We start from the raw sequence: 12,155 nt of genomic DNA, 5'->3' as shown, positions 1-12,155 counted from the left end.
ATCTCCTTAATTTGGTTTTTAAAGTCCTCCTTTAGCTCTTCCAGCAGTGCTTTTTAGGCTAGAGACCAGTTCTTTTTATCTTTTGAGGTATCACGTGTATCTATAGTGTCATTGCTGCCCACTTCCAAATTGGTATTTTGATCCTGCCTGTCTCCATAAAAAGAATCTATTGTTCTCGGGTTTTTTGTGTTCTTCTTCATGTTGGTTTGCCTTTTCCTGGCTTTACAACAAATATCTGCCTTTGGGACTCAGGGCTCTCCATCCCAGCTTTCTTATTCTGGGGATTGTGAGTCTGGAATTATACCCTTCAGTTTCCTGAGGTGTGGGGGAGAGGTCTGGCTCCCTGACATCTCGCTCCCTTTGGGTGCACTTCAGCACTGTTCCTCTTCAGCAATGGCCTCAGCTGTTTGTTGTTTGAGCTGATGTCTGGCACATCCCCTGGGGGAGCAAGATTACATCTGGGCTCCTGGTGTTGACCCCTGCCGACTCTGCCCCTCTGGGACTAATGAACTTCTACTCTTTGACCACTGAAGCCCCACATCTTTCTCCTCTGTTCCAGCGTTTTTTTTTTTTTCCCAAGGAATTCTCTCAGTGAGGCAGGGAGGGATTAAAGACGTTTACCTGGCCATTATGTCTCCCGGAAGTTCAAGAAGCCTTGTTTTATTCCTTCAGGCTGCAAGCCTCAGGGGTCGGTATTTCCCTGCTGGTGGCGTTGCGCTGCCTCTCGTCGCTTCCACAGACTGCTGTCCTGTGTTGGGAGGACTGGAGATCTCCACTGGTTTCTGGCGCCCAGCTTTCTCCCAGCCCAAGATGAAAGCTTCTTAATGACAGGACTGTTTAGGTTCTAATTTTGGAATCCAGCTATCACCAGCATTTAGCTATAGAAATGTCCATAAAATAGAATTTTTGTTGAATAAGGGGTTAGACTAAGTCATTTCCAAGGTCCCTTCTTAGTCTAACCTTTGTTTTCTTATCTGTATGGCAATGCAGTATAATAGTGCTTTTGCTACTTACCTCATGAGATTGTCACAACCAAAAGATGTAATAGATGACTATGTGATTCACAAATGAGAAAGTGCTATACTTATACCATGGACAATTTTATTCATAGATTCATGGATTCATAGAATTTAAGCATTTGAAGGACCCTTATTAGCCCTCATCTACATCCACTCATACTTGAAAGGACTCCCCACTACAACATATCTGACGAGTGATTATCTACTCTTCTTGAGGTTCTCCAATAAGAAGGAAATCATTACCACCCACAGAAGTCCAGTCCAATTTTTGTTGTTGCTGTTTAGTTGTTTCAATTGAGTTCGACACTTTATGTCCCAGACTGGAGCTCTATCCATTGCACCACCCAGCTGCATGTGTTCCAATTGTGGACATTTCTAATTAAGACATTTTTTCCTGACATGAAGCCTAAATGATTTCTTTTCGACTTCCACTCATTTCTCCTCAATTTACCTTCATGGAATAAGTCCCAAATTCTACCTGACAGTCATTCACATTCTTGAACATGGCCGACATTAGTTTTCCCCTCCCTGCAAATCTTATGTTTTGCAGTATCTTCAAGAAATCTTTATATGTCATGGATTTCAATCACTTTACCATTTTGACTTCATTCTTCTAGGTGCCCTTTAACTGATCAATTTTCTTTGTAAATGAAGTTATTCATAATTGAGCACAATACTTGGGATGATGTCTGATGAGGGCAAAGTACAGTGGGATCATCTTCTTCCTGAAATTTATGCCTCTCTCAGTGCAACCTAAGATAACATTAGATTTTTTGGTTTCTGCATCCTATTGGTGACCCATTTTATCTCCTTAAAATATCTTCAGATCTTTTACAGAGACAAATCACTATCTAACTATATATTCCCCATATTTTACTTAATGAAATTTATTTTTGAATGCAAGTGTAAGATTTACCATCTATTCCCACAAATTGGATTTATTCAGATTCATCCTAATGCTCTTTCAATAAATTTTTGAATCCTGACTGTATTTCAATGTTTTGGCTTGTCCTTCGATGGGCATATTTGATATCCATGTCATATATGCCTTTATCAAAATCAGTGATAAAAAGCTTAAATAGAACACAGCGAGGCATGGGTCCCTAGAACACTCCAAGGGGGATCTCTTGCCTATCTGATACTGAACATTTGAGGATGAAGGCCCTCTACTTTATACCAAAGGAGGATGAGATTAAGGAATGAGGCTTATTTACCATAGAGAAGGGAAGACAGGGGAAGGCCATAGAAGGTGTGTTGAAGTAGTTGAAGAGTTGTCACATCGCAAAGCAATTTGATTTTTCAGTTTGACTCTATAGACCACTTCCAGGAACACTAGGTAGAAGCTGTCGAGGCTTGGTGTAAAAGAAAACTTTGTAATGACCAGAGCTATTTAAAAACACAGCAAGTTGCCTGAGAAGGCATGTTATAGAAGGAACTCTAGTTCAGGTTTAGGTGGGAATAGACAGCCTCTGAGCTCTCATGATTCTGACTCTATGTGGCCTCAAAAAGAAGAGGAAACAACATATTCCCACCCAATAATTTCTCCCCAGGATAATTCTTTACAATGAATTTCTTTTTATACAGTAATACTTTTTAATATTTTTGGCTATATGACAATTAAATTGCTTTTGTCTTATGTTCTAATCTATTGTAATGAAATCACTTGTAAGAAATCCAAAAGTAATTGATTCAAAAGTAGCAATTCTATAGTGAGATAAAGACAATGCCCCCAACTGTACTTTCAATTCATACACCTAGAGTAAAGTATCAGGTCCTTTTCCCAGCTGACCTTATCAAAGGATAAGGACATGGTATCCCTGCATAAGCTATATAGAATTGACATGAAAATGAATTCATTCTGGGTTGGGGAAAAAACACCTCAGGTATATTATTACTATTTTCTTTTCTTCCAGAAATATGTGTTCCTGCCTACAGTTGTGGATGGAGTATTTTTCCCTAAAAGTCCTAAAGAGCTCCTGGATGAAAAGCAATTTGGTGGTATTTCCCTTATGATGGGAATCACCAATGATGAATTTGGCTGGCTTTTTCCAACTGTAAGAGCATTATGTTTCTTCTGGAATCTTGTGTTCTTTTCTCCCCAGGACCAGAAATTCCCCATTGGTTAAGTTGAGAAATGGCTTCATTCAGTGTGTGGGGGCTCCTATGCTGCTGATTATGAGTTAACAGCCCTACACTTCTCTCCCCCAGCACAGGACTCCATTTCTAAGGAACTGCTTTAGGCAGTTGTTAGGTGGAGCAGGGGTGAAACTGGTGTTTAGCACTCTCCTACTCAAATAATCTTAGAACAGTGGAACTGGAAGTCATAGAGACCAAACCTTTCATTTCCCAGATGAGAAAACTAAGGCCTTTAAAAGGGGACAGATTGCCTCAGGTTTATGCACTGTGTTAATGTGAGGACAAGGATTAGAGGACAGATCTTCTCCCATTTTGTATTCTATGCCATGACCCATAAATTGTACAATGTCCTTGTTCTCCCTTGAAATTCCTTCCTATTACAATTGCCAAGTTTTCTACGAAATCCTGTATTTCACCCTTCTTGTCTCCCTCCATGCGGAAGCAATATGATACTGTGGGAAGTGTACCAGATTTGAGATCTGCAGACATGGGTTTGAATATTGGATCTATCATTAGCTTTTATGTGGCCATATGTATATCACTTAATGTTCTTCTGTAAACTTCAATTTCCATATCTGTGAAATGAATTGGTTGGACTAGATTAAGAGCTATTCAACTCAAAATCTTGTGGTAAATTAATTCACTAGGATATAAATTGTAGCTATTCATGTGTAAATGGTTCAAGGTTACCTCTTCCAGTAGGATCTACATTCTAAAAGGCAAACTAATGAAATATGGTTCTGGTATCAGTTAGCTCTCTTTCAGGCTTATTGCTATTCAGGAAGCTAGAAGGCACCCATTGACCAAACCTCTGGGTAGCATGGGAATCCCAGTTCTGTCTTCCTGGAAGAAATGGGGCAAATGTTGCTCTTAAAAATTGAAAAAAAAATGCTATTTTTCCAATCTTTTTACATGGGTAGGTTTCCTGGGACATTTAGTGAACTACGTTAATCCATTGAACTAAACCCTACTCATCAAATAACTTTACTTCAGATTTGAAGATATAATAAAATTCTTTTCCTCATTTATGTTACATAGACAGTTTTAATTTCTCTCATTAATCATTAATGCTTTATGAGAATCTTGATTCTTTTCTTTTTTTCAGGTGATGGGATATCCTCTGTCAGAGGATGGATTAGACCAAGAGACAGCAACAGAACTACTATGGGACTCCTATCCACTTGTTGTAAGGAATTTAGAGACATAGAATATAAGATCTGGGAGGAACTTAAAACCTAGATATCCAAAGTTAAAAAAAGCAAAAGCTCAGAACATAGAATGTTAGAAATTAAGGGACTCAAAACCCATTGAATACAAAGCCCTCATTTGATAGATGTGGAAATTGAAGCCAAGAGGAGGGAAGTCAGTTTCCCAAAGGTCACAAATCTGATATGTGACAGAGATAGGATTTAAGCCCAGGATACTTGATGTCCATTCTAGTACAATTTCCACAGCACCATTATTCTTTTCATCTCAGGGGCAGACATCAAGTACTCAAATTAGTTTAACTGACAGATATCCTCTTTGTTAGAAAACTGAAACCTTTGAGTTTTGTTTTGTATTTTTAAAGCAAATTTGGACAGTTAAGTTTAAGCAAGATTGGACAGCATCATAAGTCTCAGAGGGCAAAATATTTTAAGCTATAACATTCGAAAACTGAATTGTTATTATCTATCCAGAAAAACAAAAAGAGGTGTGGTCCTCTCACCTGTAGGAGAAAACCAGTGAAAGAAAGCATGCTGTGAATTCATCGTATCTTCTCTAACCAACATCTCTGCTCAGTTTAGAAGTATTCTTGCCTGTCTTGGGAACAGTGCAAGAGCATATTGTTTATATCTTTTTAGTCATTTATCCAAATATACTTTATGTTATACTTATAAGTTGCTGTTCTAGCTCCCTCTTAGATTATAGGTTCTAGGAGGGCAGGATGGAGGTAGGACTTAACCTGTACTTTCATTGGAAATTACTGATGAGAAAAATTCTTCTACCAATTAAGGTTGGTAACTTAGCAGCAACTTAGAGTTTTAGGGAAGAGCCTTTAGCAGAAAGACACTAAGTGACTTGTCCAGAGTCAAAAACCCAGTGTGTTTCCATAGGCAGGATTTGATCCCAAGTCCAGCTCCCTATCTATCATGTCATGCAGTAAGAACCCTGACTTTTTCATCTCTGTATTCTGAGAAATGTCTAGCACAGGGACCTAGCACAAAGAAATAGTCCTTAAAAGATACATCTTCCTCCAAATGCCAGTAATGTATTCCACAAAAACAAGATTTTAGATGAAACAAAATCGCAGGTTAAGTTAAGATAATAAACAATGTTACAGATAAGTTATCAGGCTCGAACAATTCATGACATGATTTAGTAACATTATGAATGGACTTGCTTATAATACATTCACAATGTTGTGAAAGATGTGGGTTGGAGCAACATTAAGACATCAAGTCAATGGAGAGATGAAATGATGGATAAGTGGTAGAAATGAATGAATGTGTTCTTAATAAAGTTTCACTCCTTGCTTCATTGACCATTTTAGGAAATCCCCAAAAACCTTACTCCTGTGGTAACTCAGGAGTATCTTGGAGTGACAGATGATCCTGTCAAAAAGAAAAGACTTTTTCTGGACATGCTAGGAGACTTGACATCTGGAATCCCAGCTGTGATTTTGGCTCGGCATTACAGGAGTAAGTTTCTGAGGAATAGGAAGGAGGAAGATGGTGATGCAGCATGGTATATCTCTTCCAACTTTTAGTCAAAGATATTAGCTCATTCCATAGCTACTTGGGACAGACCCTACCCAGAAACATTGTAGACCCTTGCTTATATAATAAAAGGAGTTTTGGGATTAGAAGACCTGGATTCAAATCTTTTCATGAATATTTTCCTTAGAGTAAATGCATAGTACAAAGATATGAAGTTCATCATGGAGGAGATAGGAACACTTTGTGAGAAAGGGGCAGTACTTAACCTAGATTAAGGACATTGGTCAGCTGGGGACAGGAACACTCTGGACAGCATCCCAATCATGGTTGATAAATATTGACTATGTGGTGTATAGTTATCTCTTCCACACCACAACTTTCCCCACTATGGTTTTGGTATATCATGTGTTGGCATAAGAAATTAAAGAGAATTTTTTGGGAGTTTTGCAGAAGCTGCAGATGACACAGGAAAAGTTTAGAAACTCAGAAATGCATACATACACACACACACATTATATATAGTATTTTAAAATATCAATTCAAATTTTAGAGTAAAGTACTATAAACACCTCCTAAAACAAAAAGAAAATAATTCTGACTTTTTTTCTGGTGTGAAGGGAGGGCCGAAACATTTTATGCTGCTTTTCTAGATTGTGAGGAAGCTATACTCTTAACCTATCCCATAATGTGGAGGGGATAACTCTATAAGATTTTATAGCTAGTAGGATTCATCTAGTTGAGCCCACTCCCTTTACAATTTGGAAAGCTGAGAGCCAAAGAGGAGGTTACATGACCTTCCCAAAATTATACCTGTTGTGCTAAAAATTAGATCAGGCTGCCTTTACCAAGCACTGGCTAGATGTCTGTGTTGGATTGATACCAAGGGAATTTCTACAGGATTTAGAAGTCTGAAAAAGATAGCCTCAATGCTCATAGACAAATCTAAGTGTCTATATCATTAAGGTAGGGCTCAGGTTTTTAATGAATTACTCTGGGATAAATAACAAATTTAGAAATAACATACTTTATTCAATTAGTACGATTATTCTGCATGCCTCTATTTATTCTTCTAGTTATATTATGTGCCCTGGACCTAGGCTTTTGAATTACTTAAAATGACTTAATGTCCCAGAACACAAACCTTTTTTTTAGGGTTTTTTGCAAAAGGAATTTAAGGAGTTCCATCTATGACAAAATACTCTAGAACTTCCCATCACTTTCTTTCCTTTCAGATTCAGGTGCACCCACGTACCTGTATGAATTTCAGCATCGGCCAAGTGTTTGGGGAAATGTGAAACCAGCTACTGTCCAGGCAGACCATGGGGATGATCTCTTCTTTGTGTTTGGGTCCCCATTTTTAAGAGGTAATGGATCTTTTTTTGCTACATAAGCATCATAACAATATTACCTACTGGCCTTTTCTGGCATGTGTCCTTACATGTGTTCAACCCCTTTAGGTTACCAATGTGCCTTCCTCTCCTTTATCTCATTTGGTCTTCACAACACCCTTGTGATGTAGAAAAGATGATTTATTATCTTCAAAGTATAGATGAGAAACCTGAAATGCAGAGAGTAAATTGACTTGAGTAAGGTTAGTGTTAGAATTGGAACTAGAGCAAACATCTGTCTCCTCATCAAAAGTCTTCAAGCAGAGACTAGATGACAACTTCTCAGGAAGATAGATGGTGTTCTTGTCCTGGATAGGTTGGATTAGAGGACATCTGAGGTTCTTTCTGGCTCTGAGATTCTCTGATTTTGAGCCACCAGAATTCAAGACAGTTCTGCTCCAAGAGTCTGATTTCCTTTAATGGCTGTCCTGCTTTAGGAGATGCAGTTAATGAGGTTAGAAGAGGAAAGAGTCTCTGTCCTTCAAATCAAAGAACACATCAGTGCTCTTGAGGTTCCTTCTGTGTCTATGTGGCTTTAACTCCTTCCATTTTAGAAATTTGGTCTCTACACTTTTCTTCAGTTTCATGCTCAAGTATGGCAGGATCTAATTGGGGCTACCTAAGGATTTGTATTTCCCACTCAGAAAAAATACTTGAGCCCATTTTTCTTTTATTTTACTTTTCCATTGTGAGTGCTATGAATAACATTCAGTAGAATGTTAATACCATCGATACCCAGGTTTTAGATGACTTGCTGGAACTTGACCTAATGGCAAGAATAATGGTTTTGAAGTCTTAGAATTTGGGTTCAAATTCTAGCTCTGTTACTTATATGATGTTGGGAAGTTCACATAACCTCCTTTTTGGTTCTCAGCTTCCAAAATAGAAAAGGGAAGAGGGTCAACTAGATGAGTCTTATCAGCTTTAAAATCTTACATATTTGTCAAGCATGGTTAAGGTTAAGGTGCTGTCCAAGAAGACTACACAGGAAAGATGTACTGTGTAAAGGAGAGGTCCAGAAGTTTGGGAGGAGGCAAGAGCTCCCAAGAGGCAATAAGATATGAGAGCAACGAAAGTAGAGTGAGCAGTGGAGATAAACTTTGCAGTTCTCCTCATTGACAACTTCTAGTCCCATTCTAATAGCTAAAATTATTATTTTCAGATGGTTTCTCAGAAGAGGAGAAGCAACTTAGTAGCAGAATGATGAAATATTGGAGCAACTTTGCTTGGAACGGGTGAGATTCTTAACCTAGAAAAGGAAAACACTTAAAAATTTTTGCTAATAACTTTTGTTTTTATATCGCTTATTCTTCCCAATATATCCCTGCTTCCTTCCCCTCCCAAAGAGTTTTCTCTGATAGTAAAGAATCAAAAAAGACTGGAAAGAACAATTTGGCAAATTAACCAACTCATGAACCTTATCTAACATTAAATGATGAAATGTCTATTCATGGTCTCCCACCTCTGCAAATTAAGAAGGAGGGGGATAATTTCTTACACTTTTTCTTTGAGACCAACCTTGGCCATTACAATGTCATAGCATTTATTTTTAGGAATGTGTTATCTGTAATTTATCATTACTATTCTTTGCATTTAAATTTTTGTAGACACAATGTTATTTTTCATGGATCTGCTTTCTCTATTTACATCAGTTTATGTCCTCTCACAATTCTGTACATCTATCATATTCATTATTTCTTATAGATCATTATTCTTCCATTATATTCATATACCCACAGCATTTTAAGCTATTCTTCAGTCCATGTTGGAACATGTAATTTCCTCACTACTTCTTTGCTACTACAAAAAGCCTTACTATAAACATTTTTTATATATTTTGGATCTTTATTTTGTCATTAGCCTACCTAGAGCAAATGATTAGCAATGAGCTTTTTGGCTGACAACGTATCAATATTTTGCTCCCTTTATTTGTGTAATTCCAGATTCTTTTCCAGAATGGTTGGAGCAAGCCATAGTTCCACCAATAGTGCATTAGTTTGCCTCTCCTTTTGCTACCTGTTTAACATGGACTATTCTCTCCTTTTTTCATATTTGTCAATTTCATTGGCGCAAAGTGAAACACAGGAATTACTTTGATTTGTATTTCTCTTCTTATAAGTGATTTACAGTCCCTTCATATGGCTGTTTACAATTTGCAATTCCTCTTTTTGAGCACTATTCATATTCTTTGACCACTTATCTATTAGAGAATAACTTTCAGTTTTATAAATTTGTATTAGATCCCTATGTATCAAACATTTATCTGATATATTTGAGAAAGAAAATATTATTTCTATAGACCTGTGATATGCTCAACTCATAAGTATATATTGCATTTATATGGAGAATCAGCACAAATTTAGGGTATGATGGTAAAAAAGTAGGGAAATATATTGTCAAAGCCAATCATTGCACTAGTATTGTTAGGCTTCCATGTCCCTTTTCTCATTTGGAGTTCTCATAGTCTTCCACCCTAGGCACTGCATGGATATATTGCTGAACTGGAGTCCCAGGGTGGACACTTCCTTGCTGAATGACTCTTGATTGCCAAAGCTCGTTCTCTCTTGAATCCCTAGATAGCTCTTTTATTTTCTTCTCAGAGATTCTAGCACATAAGTGACTGTTGCTCCGGATTTGCTTACACCTGGAGATTGTGTGTGTTTGTTCTGTCAGCTGAGCCTCAAACTCTCTTCAAGTACATTGGTTTCTACTTCTGGGCAAATAGCCCTCCTGTTACATACCATGTCCAAAAGGGGAAGTAGCATGAAATCTCTTCCTATCTCCGGACAATACCTCTCAAGGGTTAGGTTCTTTCTTAAAGGACTGCAAAGCTAGCCCCTCAACTTTAAAGAGCCCTAACAATATTTGCCCAGTAAATGATGGCTTCTTCCAATTCAATCAAAGAAAGATGTTGACACTTTTTAAAGGGATCACCTAGTTGTTCCCATTTTATTAACATATTAACAAGTTGTCATCTGTGAGTATATCTTCTTGAGTTATCTGAAGTGGAGATGGAAGAATGAGCCAACCCACTCCTCTGTCCCCTCTTATTGAATATGGAATTTTTAACCAAGTATTGTATGTTCTTGAGTTTATCAAACACTGGATTACTGATTTCATTTGCTTGTCATTCTTCTTTATCTAGTCTGTTCCACTGATTTGTAATTCTGTTTTAGCCAATCTGAAATAGTGTTGATAATTATTGCTTTACTATATTAAAAGAATTCTTGAAGCCCTATTGAGAGAGGGAAATTTAGTAGTGTCCGAATATTAGAAAAAAATGTATCTGTGTATTTAGTGGATTCCCTACTCCTTTCTCCCTATTATCAAGACCACCACCAGTAATTAAATAGTGATGATTTAAAAAAAAATCTTCCTTACCCTTACAGAAACCCCAATGGTGAAGGGTTGCTGAAGTGGCCTCAGTATGATCAGAATGAAGAGTATCTCCAAATTAACATCACCTCCAAAATTGGCAAGAAGCTGAAGGAGAAGGAAGTGGCATTTTTCACTGAGCTCTTGGCAAAGGAACTAGAAGATCATATTTAGACATCGTCTGGATAGATCGACAGCCTGGCCTTCAAAAGAAACCTTAGTGGACCTAGAAGAGAAGAAATATTTGCCTTGGCATTGGTGTCTAGCTTTGGTGGCAGGGGAGTCCTCATTATGAGAATGGAGGTGCACCATGGTGTAAGGGAGATATGCAAAAAGCCATATATCAACACCATGGGTGTGAGGGAGAGGGGCCCCACAGCTTTGACATCATGGCCCATGAGGAGTCCAGAGTTTGTAGCATTTTCTTCTTCTCTTGGTTCTCCAAAGAATCAACTTTCAGTGGGTGTGGTTGGCTTGGGTTGTATTAAATAAAATCTTTCTTTTGTGATTCTTGATACTTATACCAGAGTTTTAGTCTTTGTTATGGGGATAAATCAACCTTTGAAATAAACACTATTAGCTCTTGCATTTGGATTAAATCACAATTTTCCTCTGTAATATTCCCTAGAACAGAATTGAACAGAATTAGGGTTACAGTACAAAATGAGAAATTTAGGTGTTACTTCCAAGAAGGTCTGTTTCCCCATGTGACTTTGCTTACTAAAAAGAGCAGGGAATTTCATTTGCTCACAATCTAGCCAAAATGCCTAGAGTCCATGTAGTCACTCTTAAACCTTCCTTGTATCATTGGTTTATCGTACCTTCTGAAACCTCTTTCCTAAAGAGTCAGACCTACTATAATCACAATCTATATCAATTCCTCCAGTAGCTATGGCATGATTTATACTCAAGATTCTTCTCTTCCTTCCTCCTCCTCTTCCTCCTCCTCCTCCTCCTCCTCCTCCTCCTCCTCCTCCTCCTCCTCCTCCTCCTCCTCCTCCTCCTCCTCCTTCTTCTTCTTCTTCTTCTTCTTCTTCTTCTTCTTCTTCTTCTTCTTCTTCTTCTTCTTCTTCTTCTTCTTCTTCTTCTTCTTCTCTTCCTTTACTATTTTTCCTCTTCTTGCTTTCTTCCTCCTTTTCCTTTTAAAATTCTTTCTACTTCTTTATTTTCTCTTTTTTCATTTATTTGACATTTGTTAAGTACTTGCTATTTGTAAGTACCTACTATGCTAGGTACTGTGCATACAATCATATGAGAGAGGCAATCCTGCCCACAAGAAGCTTATGTTGGAATAGTATATACAATATTTCCAGGAAGTGATGTTTTGATCAAGGGACTGCAAGAAGAAATATAAGGTAGGTGACACCCATGTCCCTTTCCAGTAGCAACAGTAGTATTGTTTCAGTACTATTCTAGTGCATGAGGGAGAGAGAGAGAATGGGAGGAGGGACTGTGGTTATCCACTAAATGGCAGGGCCCTGGATAGGCTCTAGTGTCATGGTAGATAATTGGTTGGAATATGAAGCACAGTCTAAAGC

General features: G+C 37.9%; 1 protein-coding gene across 1 annotated transcript in view; it reads left to right on the top strand.

Moving 5' to 3' along the window:
* Positions 1-10,791, top strand: part of LOC118842264 (liver carboxylesterase 1-like) — a 39,692-nt gene extending 28,901 nt beyond the window's left edge. Inside the window, exons 9-14 of the mRNA XM_036749848.1 lie at positions 2,933-3,073; positions 4,261-4,341; positions 5,689-5,836; positions 7,087-7,218; positions 8,405-8,477; positions 10,632-10,791. Of these exons, the coding sequence (XP_036605743.1) occupies positions 2,933-3,073; positions 4,261-4,341; positions 5,689-5,836; positions 7,087-7,218; positions 8,405-8,477; positions 10,632-10,791 (735 nt within the window). The remainder of the gene's footprint in view (positions 1-2,932; positions 3,074-4,260; positions 4,342-5,688; positions 5,837-7,086; positions 7,219-8,404; positions 8,478-10,631) is intronic.
* Positions 10,792-12,155: the final 1,364 nt, after the last annotated feature.

The sequence above is a fragment of the Trichosurus vulpecula genome, chromosome 3, assembly GCF_011100635.1.
Source record: "Trichosurus vulpecula isolate mTriVul1 chromosome 3, mTriVul1.pri, whole genome shotgun sequence".
NCBI lineage: Eukaryota > Metazoa > Chordata > Mammalia > Diprotodontia > Phalangeridae > Trichosurus > Trichosurus vulpecula.
Note: the sequence above shows the minus strand (reverse complement) of the source record. Positions and strands in the feature narration are given on the sequence as shown.